Source organism: Hypomesus nipponensis, chromosome 22 (genome assembly GCF_054491055.1).
Source record: "Hypomesus nipponensis isolate SF chromosome 22, ASM5449105v1, whole genome shotgun sequence".
Taxonomy (NCBI): Eukaryota; Metazoa; Chordata; class Actinopteri; order Osmeriformes; family Osmeridae; genus Hypomesus; species Hypomesus nipponensis.
Genome location: NC_140382.1, coordinates 19,702,501 through 19,720,421, shown reverse-complemented (window position 1 = coordinate 19,720,421; position 17,921 = coordinate 19,702,501). Strand labels below are relative to the sequence as shown.

The window sequence follows — 17,921 nt, the reverse complement described above, 5'->3', positions numbered from 1 at the left end:
ATACTAAATACGTGGTAATGCTGCAGAATGAGACATTCAGGAAATATTTTGGCAGCGGGTGCTTTTCCAGTACGTGACACAACTTCACGTACTGGAAACGTATTCCTCGGGGGGGGGGGGGGGGGTACCTATACTGGGTGGAACAGCCCGCCCCGCTCTCAAAATAAAGGATTTGGGTTTCAAGTGAATCGGCTTCAGCCGTCCAAAGTGGGTCAAAGTTCACAAGACTTCAAACAGCTTCATCTCATCACATTGCCCATCCCTTCAGAACATAATGTGTGTTTGTGAGGGTGTGTGTGTGTGTGTGTTTGTGAGGGTGTGTGTGTGTGTGTGCATGTGAGGGTGTGTGTGTGTGTGTGCATGAGAGGGTGTGTGTGTGTGTGTGTGCATGTGAGGGTGTGTGTGTGTGTGTGTGCATGTGAGGGTGTGTGTGTGTGTGTGTGTGTGCATGTGAGGGTGTGTGTGTGTGTGCATGTGAGGGTGTGTGTGTGTGTGTGCATGTGAGGGTGTGTGTGGGTGTGCATGTGTGGGTGTGCATGTGAGGGTGTGTGTGTGTGTGTGCATGTGAGGGTGTGTGTGTGTGTGTTTGTGAGAGTGTGTGTGTGTGTGCATGAGAGGGTGTGTGTGTGTGTGTGTGCATGTGAGGGAGTGTGTGTGTGTGTGTGTGTGCATGTGAGGGTGTGTGTGTGTGTGTGTGCACGTGAGGGTGTGTGTGTGTGTGTGTGCACGTGAGGGTGTGTGTGTGTGTGTGCATGTGAGGGTGTGTGTGCATGTGAGGGTGTGTGTGTGTGTGTGCATGTGAGGGTGTGTGTGTGTGTGTGCATGTGAGGGTGTGTGTGTGTGTTTGTGAGGGTGTGTGTGTGTGCATGTGAGGGTGTGTGTGTGTGTGTGTGTGTGCATGTGAGGGTGTGTGTGTGTGTGTGTGTGCATGTGAGGGTGTGTGTGTGTGTGTGTGCATGTGAGGGTGTGTGTGTGTGTGTGCATGTGAGGGTGTGTGTGTGTGTGTGCATGTGAGGGTGTGTGTGTGTGTGTGCATGTGAGGGTGTGTGTGTGTGTGTGCATGTGAGGGTGTGTGTGTGTGTGTGCATGTGAGGGTGTGTGTGTGCGTGTGCATGTGTGTGTGTGTGTGTTTGTGAGGGTGTGTGTGTGTGTGTGCATGTGAGGGTGTGTGTGAGACGATGGGTGTGTGATTGTGTGGTCGTCGTTTCAACTTCATTGACACACATCGCAACAGTTTCAGCAGAACCCCCCCCCCCACCGCACTCCCCCCCACGCCCCGACCCCCCCTCCCCTCCCAACCCAACCCCCCCACCCCCCAAAAGAAGGAATGCAGCAATGTTCTTAGATGGTGTTACACAGTCTGGAAATCGTATTAAAGTAATGTGTTCCGTCATGAGTTGTGAAAGAGGAAATCCTTGTTCGGCACTGGGACCTCAGAGGGGATGAGGGGCTCAGTGACGGAGCGCACCCTACGTCAGGCCACGGAAAAATACCCAAGACAAACTCACGGTAAAGACGGCAAGGCATGACTGGTCGGGGTGGGGACAATACTGGACAAGGGTTAGGGTGAACAAAATACAGACAGATCAATTGACAGATGGATCAAGACAATCAGTCAATTCCAGTGGGGAAGCGATTCATTTTCTATGGAGCGAATCACTTGCGTGGTGCTTTGTGGGTAGCAACGCGACGCGACAGAGTTGACATTTTCTCAACTTTATGCAAATGAGGAGCGATTTTTGCTAGCGGTGGCCAATCGGAGTGTTTTCTTGTTTCTCGTAACGCAGCAACCATGGTAAACGTTTCTAGGTTTCAAGGTGGAGGAGAAACTAATCGTTCGTGTGGCTGTTAACCCAGTCCTGTACGATACATAGCTGTATTCGTACAGAGATATTAATAATAATAAAAAATGAAGCATGGCGCAAGGTTGCCGAAGTGGTTGGTGCTTGTACTTTCTAATTCAGTCTAGTGACATTAGTTCGTTCTGTAGTAACTAGCTAGCTAGCGAGCTAACCCGGCTGGAACTCACTATCGTATCGACAGATTAGCAGAGACTGAGGAATATAGCAAAACGTTTTTTACACATGTCAACGTGTATGTCTATTAAACAGTTTTGTATTTTGTATACAAGTTGTATTTTGATCGATGTTGCAACTACGTAAACCCAAGTCTGCACACTTGGCCATGACAACTACAACAGTGATTTTAGAGAACTAAATTCTACATTCATCTGTTTGAAACGCCCCCAAGCGTGATGAACTGTGGGAAGGCGAGCGATGGCAAGCGATTCGCGTCGCTGCAGTGGACACGCACTGTTACCCTAACCCTTCCTGGTCCCTAACCCTAACCCTTCCTGGTCCCTAACCCTAACCCTTCCTGGTCTCTAACCCTTCCTGGTCCCTAACCCTAACCCTTCCTCAGCGTGAGCAAACCAAGCCCTGTTCTTCCGACACTGGTGCGTGTCAACACCACACCCCACTGCCCTGGGACAGAGACACCACACCCCACTGCCCTGGGACAGAGAGACACCTCACCCCACTGCCCTGGGACAGAGAGACACCTCACCCCACTGCCCTGGGACAGAGACACCTCACTGCCCTGGGACAGAGACACCACACCCCACTGCCCTGGGACAGAGACACCACACTGCCCTGGGACAGAGACACCTCACTGCCCTGGGACAGAGACACCTCACCCCACTGCCCTGGGACAGAGACACCACACTGCCCTGGGACAGAGACACCTCACCCCACTGCCCTGGGACAGAGAAACCACACCCCACTGCCCTGGGACAGAGACACCTCACTGCCCTGGGACAGAGAAACCACACTGCCCTGGGACAGAGACACCACACTGCCCTGGGACAGAGACACCACACTGCCCTGGGACAGAGACACCACACTGCCCTGGGACAGAGACACCTCACTGCCCTGGGACAGAGACACCTCACTGCCCTGGGACAGAGACACCTCACTGCCCTGGGACAGAGACACCTCACTGCCCTGGGACAGAGACACCCCACTGCCCTGAGACAGAGACACCTCACAGCCCTGGGACAGTCACCTCACTGCCCTGAGACAGAGACACCTCACTGCCCTGGGACAGAGACACCACACCAGCAGAGAGGGGAAGCCCCCCCTACTCGCTTCTCAGAAAACCTCTGCTTGATCATGTCACAGGAGCCAGATAGCTATGGCAACCACACACAGACATGCACCCCAACGTGCACCGCCAAGACGCTAACTGCGTGATGGGTTCACGCGCTGCTGCTATGTTGACCCTAGTGGAAATTATGGGATGCCATTAGGTTGCCATTGCCATGGCAAAACATCCTCAATGTTTATTTGCAGGTTCGGGGAACAGCAGAGCATGGATTCCAGATTCCAGGAAAATGGTCTCTTTTCACATACTTTTTTCCACTCGTAGCCGAAACTGGAAAAAGAACGTTCAGGAATTGACTAAGAAGGTCATTTTTCCTTTTTCCTTAGCTAGGTTCATGATCCGATTGACTCTAACCCTAACACTGTATCCCTGACCCTAACCCTAACCCTAACACTGTATCCCTGACCCTAACCCTAACCCTAACACTGTATCCCTGAGCCTGACCCTAACTCTGACCCTAACACTGTATCCCTGACCCTAACTCTGACCCTAACACTGTATCCCTGAGCCTGACCCTAACTCTGACCCTAACGCTGTGTCCCTGACCCTAACTCTGACCCTAACACTGTATCCCTGAGCCTGACCCTAACTCTGACCCTAACGCTGTGTCCCTGACCTTAACTTTGACCCTAACTTTGACCACAAAATGACAAAGAGAAATGGGAGGGAGGAGGAAAGGGGAGGGAGGAGGGGAGGGGGGGAGGGGAGGAGGGGAGGAGGGGAGGAGGGGAGGAGGGGAGGAGGGGAGGAGGGGAGGGGAGGAGGGGAGGGGAGGAGAAGGGGAGGAGGAGGGGAGGGGAGGAGGAGGAGGGGGGGGAGGGGAGGAGGAGGAGGGGAGGGGAGGAGGGGAGGGGGGAGGTTTGAAAACTGAATGGAAAACTGGGCTGTGTCAGGAGATGTAACTGCCTCAATATTGACATTAAGGTATCTGACAAGCCCGTGTTAAGAATTGCTCTAACCAGAATTTTCTTGTTTTCGAAAAAGGTCATTTTGAAGGCAGCTGATATTTCAACGACACCAAGGAAGCTCCATGTATTTAGTGGTAGCCTGGAGAAGCAACGCAGCTAAAGTCTGCTGCATATATAAGTCATGAGTAGTGGGCTAACAGCAGATAATCACATGGTACGAGTTAAGGGACGGTATTCTAAGGCCTTACAGTATTGTAGCGCTACAATAGCATGATCTCCACTGCTGTATTGAACAAGGTTCCCTCAGCCAGCTGGGTTAGGGTTACTCTGCTTAGGGTTACTCTGCTTAGGGTTACTCTGCTTAGGGTTACTCTGCTTAGGGTTACTCCGCTTAGGGTTACTCTGCTTTTAGGGGTGCGAGACGGCAATATTTTAAGGTTAAAGATCCTGTAAAGTGGAATTGAAAATGAGTTTTAAGTTCATCACACCACAGAATAACGTGTTATTAACTACCCATCCAAATTAGAATGAAAATAAACACAGACAAGTATGTTAAAAGGCTTTCAAATTGTGAGAAAAGTCTTCTCTGCTTGAGACTGGGGGGGGGGGGGGGGCGTGTTGTCTGAAAGAGCTGAAGCTCCGTCTCCCAGAATGCAACAGTCTGTGATCTGAGGTAGATAGGTTGGGTTTTGGCCCCGCTTTTACAAAACCTTACAAAATCATAGAATTTGCTTTACAGAATCTTTAAGGCTTCATGGAGAGTTGTACTTTTACCCTGTTATCATTGTACAACCAGTGTAAATAATCAATATCTGCTTACATTGGGACTTAGGGTTAGGGTTGACTATAAAATTGGGATGATTGTATAACACCCCCATAACAGGTCAGCCGTTTCACTCATACAACATTTTCTCCTTAATAGTACCAAGACGTCATACCAACATCCATGATCCTCAGTAGTGGAGCGACCAGGCTCCCCAGGTCACTGCCTAATCATCCCTCTCCTCCAGGAACAGCTGTTTCCCTCGTCAAGCAGCCTACAGCTTTCCTCACCTCTGACAGGAACTGTAAATCAACTTTTTATGGGCGGGGTGGGTCTTTCCTACGTCTATAACGCTCCCCTCCTGAGGTATCGGATGAACGATACCCCGATTTCATACAGGAGTTCCTCGTAGCTGCAAGTGTTTTATGCTGGCTAGCCGTTTTGACACTGTTGCTGTACTGTGGTTTCATATGTAGTCTGTTTTTGACTGGCCAGGTGGAGGGTGCCTTGTGTTGGGACAGCATGATCCTGGGGACGCCTGGAATTAGAGAGGTGGCTGGGACTGGGGACGTCCCGTCGGCTTGGGGACACACGCATGTCCTAACCACGCATGTCCTAACCACGCATGTCCTAACCACAAGCAGAGTGGTAGAGTGTGAACATAATGTCTGAGCATGTTAGCGTATGTTTAGGAACTATCAGCGCAAGTACACCATATCTAACTCAAAGTATTTATGAGTGTGGTCGCAATGCATGTTAGACAGTGTCATAACGTGAGTTATGTTGGTGTTCATGTATCGCTGGCATGATGCCAGGCTGGGACACATCAAAAGTCACAGGAGTGTGATGTGATACGGCACATAGCACGTAGCACGTAGCACGTAGCACATAGCACATAGCACATAGCACATAGCACATAGCACATAGCACATAGCACATAGCACATAGCACATAGCACATAGCACATAGCACATAGCACATAGCACATAGCACATAGCACATAGCACATAGCACATAGCACTTAGCACATAGCATCTCGCTCACTCGTAGCATTTGTTTGCTCAATATATATGTTTGACTCCCATGGTGGAGATCAGGGATGTTACTGCCATAGTGGAGATTAGGGATGTTACTGCCATGGTAGAGATCAGGGATGTTACTGCCATGAGGGAGATCAGGGATGTTACTGCCATGGGGGAGATCAGGGATGTTACTGCCATGGTAGAGATCAGGGATGTTACTGCCATGGGGGAGCTAAGGGCCTAAATCAGATTTTGCACCAGTGCAGCCTAGCCAGGCTATTCCCAGACGTGAAGACACCTGACGCCTGCAGGCTCCAGTAACAGATACTTTTAATAAGCGCGTTTGGAGACGCATCGTGTCTCTACCCCACCCTCCAGACCCTACAGACCCTCCAGACCCTCCAGACCCTCCAGACCCTCCAGACCCTACAGACCTGCAGACCCTACAGACCTCACCCCCTCTCCACTCACACCCTCTCCCTCCCTCACCCCTCTCCTCTCACCCCCTCTCCCTCTCTCACCCCTCTCCTCTCACCCCCTCTCCCTCTCTCACCCCTCTCGTCTCACCCCTCTCCTTCTCTCACCCCTCTCGTCTCACCTCTCTCTCTCTCACTCCCTCCCTCTCTCTCCTCTCCTAAACTCTAAAGTTTTAGGCTACTTACTATAGATTTTATAACTAATCCTGAAGTTGTGTAGGAGCCAGAGGGACCCCTAACCTCTGACCTCGGTGACCTCATCCTGGTTCCCCCAGACGGAGTTTTGAAACGACAATCTGGCGTTCACTTCAGATCAACTCCTGTTTGAGAACCATCCCAGGAACAGACAGACACAGTGCTGCCTTACAAGGGACATGTTGGAAGTGCTCTGTAGATACTCATAATGTATAGAAACATTTCACTTAAAGGTCACATGACATGAAAACTTCACTTTAGGAGGTTATTTAACATTAATATGAGTTCCCCTTGCCTGCATTTGGTCCCCCAGTGGCTAGAATTTTCGATAGGTGTAAACCAAGCCCTGGGTATTTTTCTCTGCCTTTGAGAAAATGAAGGCTCAAACGCTCGGTTTGAAAATCTGCTCCTTGTGACGTCACAAGGAGCCTCTGTACAACCAGTAGCCTATCTTCATTTTATTTTTGCTGGAAACGCTCCGACACAACCTCTCAAAGTTTTGCATGTCTGCGCCAAACATTTCAGCCACCACAAGTTTCCTTAAATTGAGCCAATACAAAGTTGGCCTTGCTGACCGTCTGAAATTCAATTCTGGATCAGAACTCCTTGGTCCAGCTACAAACCTCGGACAAGTAAGTCAACGAACGCTATATCATTTTATTGCTTACTATATGGTTACCTAGCTTGCTACCCTTAGAATCTGGCTGTAACATTAGCTCTGCAGCTAACAGCTGAAGTACTGTCGCTAATGTAAAGGTAGATAGCATCAAGTATGTGTGTGAATACACATTCTGTAACGCAGTGTCGTATGCCTCGTTGTTATGTGGATAACGTTCTGCTGTTGGTGTTATGGTACGCAGGATATCCGCCTTTTCCCACATTGAAATGACTGAGTGTGCAGCTCTGCAAACCAGGGTTATCAGATGAGAATGGGCAAATTCGAGGCATCTTGGCATCTTACAGCAACGGGGTCTACGAGTCATTGCGATACATCCATTGTAAACATTAGCGCATGTTGCCGCCTCTCTCCTCCTCATGAGCATTTAAAGCTACAGACACAGAAACAGTTGGTTCTGAATAAAGCTCATTGAGGGACTGCTCGTAGTGGCTATAATTCTGCACCAAGGCTGAATTTCGGGAAAGAGACTTCAGATACAGTATTAGTGGACCACTAAGGCCTATATAAAAGCATCCAAAAACAGCATGTCATGTCACCTTTAATGTCAACAACTCTGCTGATAGTTAACAGCTGGTTATGGCTGGTTGATGGTCATTTAATTTCTTTATGAAGTATATACATTTATTTTGTTTTTGTCATTATTGTATCATTATTTGTTTAGATATTCTGAGTGACACTCAAAAGCAAAGTTCAGGTTTTAATAGGTATCACGTGACTCATTGCATTCAACCTTTACCCTTCTAGGAAAACAGTTTGTTTAGACAGAAGGCTTCAGAAGTTTTACAATTACTGTAGCGGTCATAAAATAACAATAAAATTGTCCATGGCAACAATCCACATTCCAAAACTGAAACCTAGGATTGAAACATTCCTGAGAGTCGAGCTTAACTACTCCAGGTGAGTCGCTTGTCTGGATGCCCAAACTAAAACGCCTTGAGCCCGGTTAGACAGGCAGTTCTGTGCCTTATAAACAACCACACCACACCAACGTATAAAATAAACACACAGAAATAAAATATTAGCGACTCGTTGGATATTGTTCCACTAAGTGAGGGTTGTCTGAAGACACACTGACCTGCACAGGGCCTCCATGGTGTGGAAGAGGCGGGAGGCGGAGGGGGCCTGGGGACCTGGAGGGGCCCCTGGAGCAGCCTGGTGACCTGCAGGGGCCCCTGGAGCAGCCTGGGGAGCCCCGGGGCCCCCGGGGGCCAGGTGGAGTGGTCTCACCTGGGGTAGACCGACAGAGCCACTGGGGTGGAGCAGCGAGGCTTGCTGGTCTGTCTCACTGCTCCCTCTCCTTACCTGGGGGAGGAGGGCGGGGGGTTAGACACTTACACCTGGAACTTGAGTCTGTGTGTTTGTGTGTGTGTTTGACAGGCACAAGGCAAAAATATACCCACACCCACACACCCACACACCCACACACCCACACACACACACACACACCCACAAGCTGCAACCTATGCTCAGGTAAAGAAAACACACGCTGAGCAGAGAGGAGGGTGAGAATGCCCATGTGAGGGAGGAGGCGCACAGCTGGTCCTCAGAGAAACACCAGACCCCTGTGAAGCCTCTGAAGCCTCTTCTTACCTTCCTGAACCCCAGAGGGTGTATGCATCCAGAGTCAGTCGTGTAAACAAAACACCTGACCCTAACGACAGCAAGGTCACAAGGTGTCCCCTTCCTCATCTCTGAGGGGCTTCCACAAGCCCTGCCACTTCTGACATCACAGATACACCAGTCAAAGCACACACACAGTCGTGTGTGTCAGTCGTGTGAGTGTGTGTGTGTGGAGGGGTCAAGTGAAAAGAAAGCGGACCCCAGAGCTCTGGAGACGTCCAGGTTGGAGCTGAGCTGCTGGGTGGATGATGGAGAGCTGCTGGGTGGATGATGGAGAGCTGCTGGGTGGATGATGGAGAGCTGCTGGGTGGATGATGGAGAGCTGCTGGGTGGAGGATGGAGAGCTGCTGGGTGGAGGATGGAGAGCTGCTGGGTGGATGATGGAGAGCTGCTGGGTGGAGGATGGAGAGCTGCTGGGTGGATGATGGACGGCTGCTGGGTGGATGATGGAGAGCTGCTGGGTGGATGATGGAGAGCTGCTGGGTGGATGATGGAGAGCTGCTGGGTGGATGATGGAGAGCTGCTGGGTGGATGATGGAGAGCTGCTGGGTGGATGATGGAGAGCTGCTGGGTGGATGATGGAGAGCTGCTGGGTGGATGATGGAGAGCTGCTGGGTGGATGATGGAGAGCTGCTGGGAGATTCCGGCTCACCCACCTCAGGAGGAGGTATCCATCCCACTACACAGCCAATGGATGAACACTATTACGGGTTTTGTGACGCCGAGGTCGTCAATGGAAATGGCCCTTCGTGACACCCCTGTCGTTAATGGAAACGGCCCAGTTGAGTTCCGGAATAAATTGGATTCCGTTAATGACTAAATGGGGACTGAAAAGAGGCTAATGGTGTTCTCTACACAGACACTAACAAACGTTATTTAACCCCCAGGTACTGGACAGTGAGCTCAAGTATGGATCCTGATGCTTATAGGTCAAGGGTCATGGGTGTGTTCACATGGTTTAGCAGCACTTTCTTCCTGAATTTGTTGTTGCTTTGGATAAAAGTGTCAACAAAATTAACACAATGTAAAAGTGTAACTTATTAATGTGACTTCCATGTCAACTGTAACTCATAACTGACAACTCACAAGCGAACATAATGATCGGCAGATTTACACACTCAGTGACTATGAGAAAACCACATAATCACAACGACTAACGGTGCTAGAAGAGGCTGAAATGGTTAACCTGGTTAGTGATTTACCCTCTCACCCTTCTGCCTGGATCTGAACCTGACCATTTGACTTATTGCTTAAGTGTTGACATATTTCTTTGAAAGTTCTTGGAATAAGAAACATACCTGTTTGAGTTTTCTCAGAAAAGCAGCCACTTGCATAAGATTGTCACTCTTAATAACATTGCGCAGATACTACAAAGGTTCACAGGCTTAGCAATGTTGTCAACAACACTAATTCTAATGTTGCTGTTGCCGTGAGAATGGAATGTTTTGTTTTGTGGCAAACATTCTCCTTCCGAACAACAAAAATTGTATTGAGTAGAAGAAGAAAAAAGGATTGACCAAACTGCATGAAGCGCTTGTCCCTGAGTGGCGAGGCCCTGTCCAGGGTGAATCACACCTGTTACCTAGCAGCCGTCTGATAGAGATAGAGACCCAGATAGCAGGCAGATCTCCAGCCTTGTGCTGGGGTCCAGCTAGTGTTTCCCAGCCGTCAGGGGGGATAAACATTTACAGCCGAGCTGTGGAGCTTTAGGGAGACATTCTCTGTGTAGCTGCAGTGCTGACAGACATACGGCTCTTAGCTGTCCTGGTTTGTGTTTCATGACAGAGACAGACATGAAGTCTGAATTAGCGTTCGCCAGAACCATGTCAGAAACACTCTCAGATACGGGGGGACCGTGTGTGTGTGTACGCATCACAGGGTATGCAACACTTTACACTCTGAGAGCTCAAGTGCTACTGTGTAGCACTGAAGTAGGAAGTGTTGTTCATGACAGCGACAACAAACCATGTTTCACTTCAGGAAGTTTGTTTCACTTCAGGAAGTTTGTTTCACTTCAGGAAGTTTGTTTCACTTCAGGAAGTTTGTTTTACTCTTCCTTAGCCTGGGTGCTGGGGTTGGAAGTCTTCCTTAGCGGGGTGTGTGAGGCTGACACACACACATTAAATCTGTCAATGCTCTCTCGACAGACCCTGCTGGGTGTAGAAGCTTCCAGACCCTGCTGCCTGACTGAATGAGGCGACCCGCTGACCCACCTCTCAAGGTCAAAGGTCAGCTGCCGTCCCACTGGACAACACACAACGCTGACAGAGGTCAGACTACGGGGGGCAAAGGTCATGAGCCTAACCCTATTCAGACAACAACGTGGTGGTCTGTGGGTCCCACGTGGAGGGTGTTTCTCACAAACTGCTTCTGGGGGACGTTTAGTGTCAAACGTGAAAGGAGATATAATCCTCCCTTGTGTGTGGTTATTATTTCTCTATATTTACATTTCTCTATATTTACGTAACTTTCATAAAGAGATCAAATATTTTCTTCGCCAAAATATCACCTGCGATCAAAGCCCTTCCTGTCCACCAGGAACCGATCAACCAATCAATGTGAGGCGTGAGAGGAAGCAGCAGGGCAGCATACAGGAAGTGGCACACAGACCTACTGCTCCTATTGGACAGGTCCTGCTTGTGACATCACAGGTCCCTCTAAAGAGCTAAAGATGTGAAGCTGCTACGTACCCTGACCACGATCACAGCAGAGCGGATGGCCATGTTGTCTCCTGTCTCCTCATCAGCATCTGTGGGCGGGGCCAGTGGCGGGGGCGGGGCCAGGGCCAGGGGCGTGTCTGGGAGCATTTGCTGGGGTGCATCCGTGTTCAGGTGCATGTGTGTGTTACTGTTTGTGTGCGTGTTTTGGGTTGTTTGCGTGTTTCTGTCAGTTTGTGTGTTTCTGTCTGCGTGTGTGTTTCTGTCTGCGTGTGTGTTTCTGTCTGCGTGTGTGTTTCTGTCTGCGTGTGTGTTTCTGTCTGCGTGTGTGTTTCTGTCTGCGTGTGTGTTTCTGTCAGTTTGTGTGTTTCTGTCTGCGTGTGTGTTTCTGTCTGCGTGTGTGTTTCTGTCTGCGTGTGTGTTTCTGTCTGTGTGTGTGTTTCTGTCTGTGTGTGTGTTTCTGTCTGAGTGTGTGTGCTGGTTGGGGAAGATGGCGCTGTAGTTCTGGATGAGCTTGGTCATGATCTGGTTGCAGATGATCTGGTCCCTGATCCCATCCAGGCCTGGACACACACTGAGGAGAGAGGGGGGGGGAGAGGGGGGAGGAGAGGAGGAGAGAGAGGAGGAGAGAGGGGGGGAGAGAGGGGGAGAGGAAAAGAGTGGGAGAGAGAGGGGGAAGTTTTGAACGTCTTATTACAGCAGGATGGGTCATCTTCGTCCTCCCTACGGAGTCTCTGAGGGACAAACTTCCTTGTCAGAGCAGGTCAGCTGAGTACAGCTGTCCTCTGGTACACTAGGAGACGGAGTCACGGAGTTCTTCCACCCAGCAGCTGTGTGTATGGGAGGGCTTGTGTGTGTGTGCGTGTGTGTGTGTGTGGGTGTTGGTGTGTGTGGGAGGGAGGGTGAGTGTGCGTTTCATGTAAAATCACACACACACACACACTCCACCTGCTGTGGAAAGAACACACTGTACAGTATCTGAGTTCCAGAACCCTGGTAGGTGATGATGACTTCCTGTTGCATTGGGCCAATAGGAACCCTCCGCTGCACAGCCTGGCTGGTCTTCGCACGGAATCTCCATTTATTATTAGAGGGAGCAGTCACGCTGGGACAGGGCGTGTGTGGGAGGGGGACGGAAGGAGGGGATGAGAGGGACGGGGGGGTGGGCACCTGCCAGAAAATGGCCATTACCCTGGGGGAGAGAGAGGGGGGAGAGAGGGAGGGGGAGGGGGAGAGAGAGGGGGGTGGAGAGGGAGGGGGAGGGGGAGAGAGAGGGAGGGGGAGGGGGGGAGAGGGAGGGGAGAGAGAGGGGGGTGGAGAGGGAGGGGGGAGAGAGGGAGGGGGGGAGGGAGGGGCTGGAGAGGGAGGGGGGGAGTGGGAGGGGGGAGAGAGGGAGGGGGGAGAGAGGGAGGGGGGAGAGAGGGAGGGGGGGAGAGAGGGAGGGGGGGGAGAGAGGGAGGGGGGGAGAGAGCCTCTTCAAACAGTTGCCGTTTCATGTAGACGACCCGACTAGTGAAGCTGACATTTACGGGCGCTCTCAAGATTCCTGTGGTGATGTTTATATTTGTGGTGAAGGAGGTATTGTACACTAATACCCTGGACCACCAAGCGACATAGCTAATGCTATGCTGAGACTCTGTGATGGAGGGGATGGAGGGAGGGAGGGAGGGAGGGAGGGAGGGAGGGAGGGAGGGAGGGAGGGAGGGAGGGAGGGAGGGAGGGAGGGAGGGAGGGAGGGAGGGAGGGAGGGAGGGAGGGAGGGAGGGAGGGAGGGAGAAATAAAGATGACAGGTAGAGTAAGAAAGGGGTGATACGCGCAGGAGAGATAAACGGAGGGACAGAGCGAGTGAGAGACACAGATATATACGTATGTGAGATGAGAGGAGAGGAGGAGAGGTGAGGAGAGGAGGAGGGGAAGGGGGGGGCTATGAAGTCACACCTACAGACAGGGCACACACACACACACACACACTTCAGGGATGCAACAGGGTTCGTCAAACATATGTGAACACCTAAGGAAACATTCTAATGATTGAAGACAGGAAAAGAGACGTTTGCATGATACCAGTTGACATGTAAGAAAGCATTCATCTTGATGTCATATCCCCTGGTGCTATTTTGAGCCTTTTTTAAAGGGCAAGCGCATTGTTTAAAGGAGACATGACATGAAAACTTCATTTTATGAGGTTATTTAACATTAATATGAGTTCCCCTAGCCTGCCTTTGGTCCCCCAGTGGCTAGAATTTTCGATAAGTGTAAACCAAGCCCTGCGTGTTCTTCTCTGCCTTTGACAAAATGAAGGCTCAATTGCTCTGTTTGAAAATCTCCTCCGAGTGACGTAGATACGAGAAAGGTTACCTCCCCTCTCTCTGCTTTGCCCGCCCAGATCATCTGGCCCGCCCATGAGAAACTGAGCTACCACCGTGCAAGGGCGAGTGCGATATCGGTTGTTCCTGGAGAGATCATGGCGAGCAAACAAACGAAGCACAACAGTTGCTCAGTGCTTGGATGTACAAATGCAAGCACAAATCTTTATTTAATTCCTTCATCCGAGCCTCTGCACAACCAATATCTCAATTTTATTTTCGCTGGAAATGCGCCGACACAACTTCCCAAAGTGTTGTATGTCTGCGCCAAACATTTCAGCCATGACTGTTTCCTCAACTTGAGCCAATACAAAGCTGGCCTCGCTGAAATTAAATTCTGGATTATTACTAACTCTCCTTGGTCAAGCTACAAACCAGGGACAAGTAAGTTAACTAACGCGATCATTTTGTTGCTTTACTGTATATGGTTACCTAGCTTGCTACCTTAGAATGTGGTTGTAACATTAGCTCTGCAGCTAACAGCTGAGTTACTGTTGCTAATATAAAGATAAATGGCATCAAGTGTGTGTGTGAGTACAAACGCTGTAACGCCAGTGTTGTACACTTCTTTGTTATTTGGATAACCGATCTGAAAGATACTTCAGATACAGTATTAGGGGACCACTAAGGCCTATATAAGTCAGGGAGTCAGGTGGCTGAGCGGGTAGAGCATTGGGCTAGTAATCTGAAGGTTGCCAATTCGATTCGAATATAAAAGCATCCAAAAACAGCATTTCATGTCTCCTTTAATAAACGCTTGTCCACATGGCAGACTCGATGTCATTACTGACAAGTGATGACCTGACGGTGTAGAACCTCCTGCTGCAGCCATGCTAAACTGTGAACTACCAAACCTGGCAACCCATTTATCTCCATCCCCTCCCACCCTCATGCTCAAGTTTCCAGAGAATGTAATCAACCTCACATCAGCCCAAACCTGGCAACCCATCGCCCCCTTCCTCAACTCACTGAAAGACGCTGGGTCCGAACACGGTTGCCAAGTTGGTGGCGGTCATGCGGTTGTGCGTGTGCTGGCTCTCCACCTGGGTGAGGAAGAGGAGGAGGTACTGCAGGAGACGAAGGTCTGGGAGCTGGTGCAGAAGATCGCTCAGGTCCGAACAGGAGAGCTCCTCTCCACACTCTGCACAATCACGCACACACACACCAGGCATGCACACACACACACACACACACACACACCAGGCCCACACACACACACACACCAGGCCCGCACACACACACAAAAAAAACTCTGTCATAAACAGACAAGCATCTTGTTATTTGGTTGGTGGTCAAAAACACACAACAGGGTAGCTGACACGGCTGTGTGTGTGTGTGTGTGTGTGTGTGTGTGTGTGTGTGAGAGAGAGAGAGAGACAGAGAGAGGGAGTCACATAATAATCGTTTTCATGTCACACACACACACACACTCTTTCCCCTCCCAAACAGACACACGTACAAGAGTCATCACAGTCCTTCCTGTTAAGTAGCAAATTGGTAGAATCAACATGAGTTTAGAATCATCTAGAAAAGGGGTGTCAAACTCATTTTCACCAAGGGCCACATCAGCATTATGGTTGCCCCTCAAAGGGCCAGTTGAAGAGATTGTACTCTTTAACGACCTGACATTGCCTCATAACACAAACTACATAGACCATTTCCCATCGTTTTTGAATAGTAGCTGCCTGCACAAAAGTCGCTTGCGGCTTGCCAGCTCTGCGCCGCGGACACGGCGAGCGAGTCACGTGACTTGAAGCGCTGCAGCTGGAGAAAAGCGTTCTATGGGGAGAAGCAGTGTAGCAAGATGGAGAAGCAGAGTAGCAAGATGGAGAAGCAGTGTAGCAAGATGGAGAAGCAGTGTAGCAAGATGGAGAAGCAGTGTAGCAAGATGGAGAAGCAGTGTAGCAAGATGGAGAAGCAGTGTAGCAAGATGGAGAAGCAGTGAAGCAAGATGGAGAAGCAGTGTAGCAGATGGAGAAGCAGTGTAGCAAGATGGAGAAGCAGTGAAGCAAGATGGAGAAGCAGTGTAGCAAGATGGAGAAGCAGAGTAGCAAGATGGAGAAGCAGTGTAGCAAGATGGAGAAGCAGTGTAGCAAGATGGAGAAGCAGTGTAGCAAGATGGAGAAGCAGTGTAGCAAGATGGAGAAGCAGTGTAGCAAGATGGAGAAGCAGTGAAGCAAGATGGAGAAGCAGTGTAGCAGATGGAGAAGCAGTGTAGCAAGATGGAGAAGCAGTGAAGCAAGATGGAGAAGCAGTGTAGCAAGATGGAGAAGCAGTGTAGCAAGATGGAGAAGCAGTGTAGCAAGATGGAGAAGCAGTGTAGCAAGATGGAGAAGCAGTGTAGCAAGATGGAGAAGCAGTGAAGCAAGATGGAGAAGCAGTGTAGCAGATGGAGAAGCAGTGTAGCAGATGGAGAAGCAGTGTAGCAAGATGGAGAAGCAGTGTAGCAAGATGGAGAAGCAGTGAAGCAAGATGGAGAAGCAGTGTAGCAAGATGGAGAAGCAGTGTAGCAAGATGGAGAAGCAGTGTAGCAAGATGGAGAAGCAGAGTAGCAAGATGGAGAAGCAGTGTAGCAAGATGGAGAAGCAGTGTAGCAAGATGGAGAAGCAGTGTAGCAAGATGGAGAAGCAGTGTAGCAAGATGGAGAAGCAGTGTAGCAAGATGGAGAAGCAGTGAAGCAAGATGGAGAAGCAGTGTAGCAGATGGAGAAGCAGTGTAGCAGATGGAGAAGCAGTGTAGCAAGATGGAGAAGCAGTGAAGCAAGATGGAGAAGCAGTGTAGCAAGATGGAGAAGCAGTGTAGCAAGATGGAGAAGCAGTGTAGCAAGATGGAGAAGCAGAGTAGCAAGATGGAGAAGCAGTGTAGCAAGATGGAGAAGCAGTGTAGCAGATGGAGAAGCAGTGTAGCAAGATGGAGAAGCAGTGTAGCAAGATGGAGAAGCAGTGTAGCAAGATGGAGAAGCAGTGTAGCAAGATGGAGAAGCAGTGTAGCAAGATGGAGAAGCAGTGTAGCAAGATGGAGAAGCAGTGTAGGAAGATGGAGAAGCAGTGTAGCAAGATGGAGAAGCAGTGTAGCAAGATGGAGAGGCAGTGAAGCGGGATGGAGAAGCAGTGAAGCGGGAGTGCCAAAAGAAAATTGAAAAGAATAAAGGACACAACGTCATTTGGCTCAGCCAGGAATCGAACTGGCGACCTTCAGATTACTAGCCCGATTCCCTAACCGCACAGCCACCTGACTCCCTGCATCCCCTCCCTGCCTCCTTCGTCAGAACAGTGACAGAAAGTTGAAACTGAAAACCAGAATGTTGAAACTGAAAACCAGTGACATTATAAAAATCCTGACAGCAAAAACTGTAATTGAAAAAAAACTAAAATCAAGAAAATCTGTAAAGATTGAAATTGAAAAACCCATCATGATGCATATAAATATCAAAATAAAATAATAGGATTGCGAGATTATAATTTTTTTGCTGAACATTTTTCAGTGCCAATTTCCCTTTTTAAGACCCCAGTTTATTGTCACTGTTTTAGCTCCATACACTCTTCTGTGGTGTGATGAACTTAAAACTCATTTTCAATTCCACTTTACAGGATCTTTAATGCGAGCGAGTATAGTACGAGAGCGAATTTGTTTGCCTTCATTTGAGCGCAGAATAGCTTTTTGAGCTTTATGTAATATAAACATTGCCATTTTCCAATTTGTAAAACCTTGTCTAGTAAATGTGATGTCTTCATCATTTCTGGCTCCAAATTGTCGACAGGGAAAGCAGAAACATGCTAGCTTGGCTGAGTATTCTAACCAAGTTTGAGAGCGGAACCAACTTAAATGCCCGAGGATCTTGGGTGAAAATGCGCATGGGGTATGTTTGTAGAACCGGCTGCATTGGAGTGCTGTCATTCAATCCATGCTCGCCTTCACCCGGTTCAACTTTGCGTTTAACACTGATGTGTATACACTGCTTTCTAGAGGCGGGATGTCGTCACTTTGCCGTAACATAATCGAAATGCATTGTGAGAGATGTAGTTTATGGTCAATGCACGCTGTAAAGCAGCATAGACTTATTTCAATACAC

At 49.4% G+C, this 17,921-nt stretch overlaps 1 protein-coding gene across 2 annotated transcripts in view; it reads right to left on the bottom strand.

Moving 5' to 3' along the window:
* Window positions 1–17,921, bottom strand: part of fam13a (family with sequence similarity 13 member A) — a 56,622-nt gene that overhangs the window by 29,462 nt on the left and 9,239 nt on the right. For both annotated transcript variants that reach the window (XM_084686512.1, XM_084686513.1), the window contains 3 exons: window positions 14,819–14,990; window positions 11,516–12,056; window positions 8,281–8,507 (listed from right to left, as the gene is read on the bottom strand). In XM_084686512.1, the coding sequence (XP_084542638.1) occupies window positions 8,281–8,507; window positions 11,516–12,056; window positions 14,819–14,990 (940 nt within the window). The remainder of the gene's footprint in view (window positions 1–8,280; window positions 8,508–11,515; window positions 12,057–14,818; window positions 14,991–17,921) is intronic.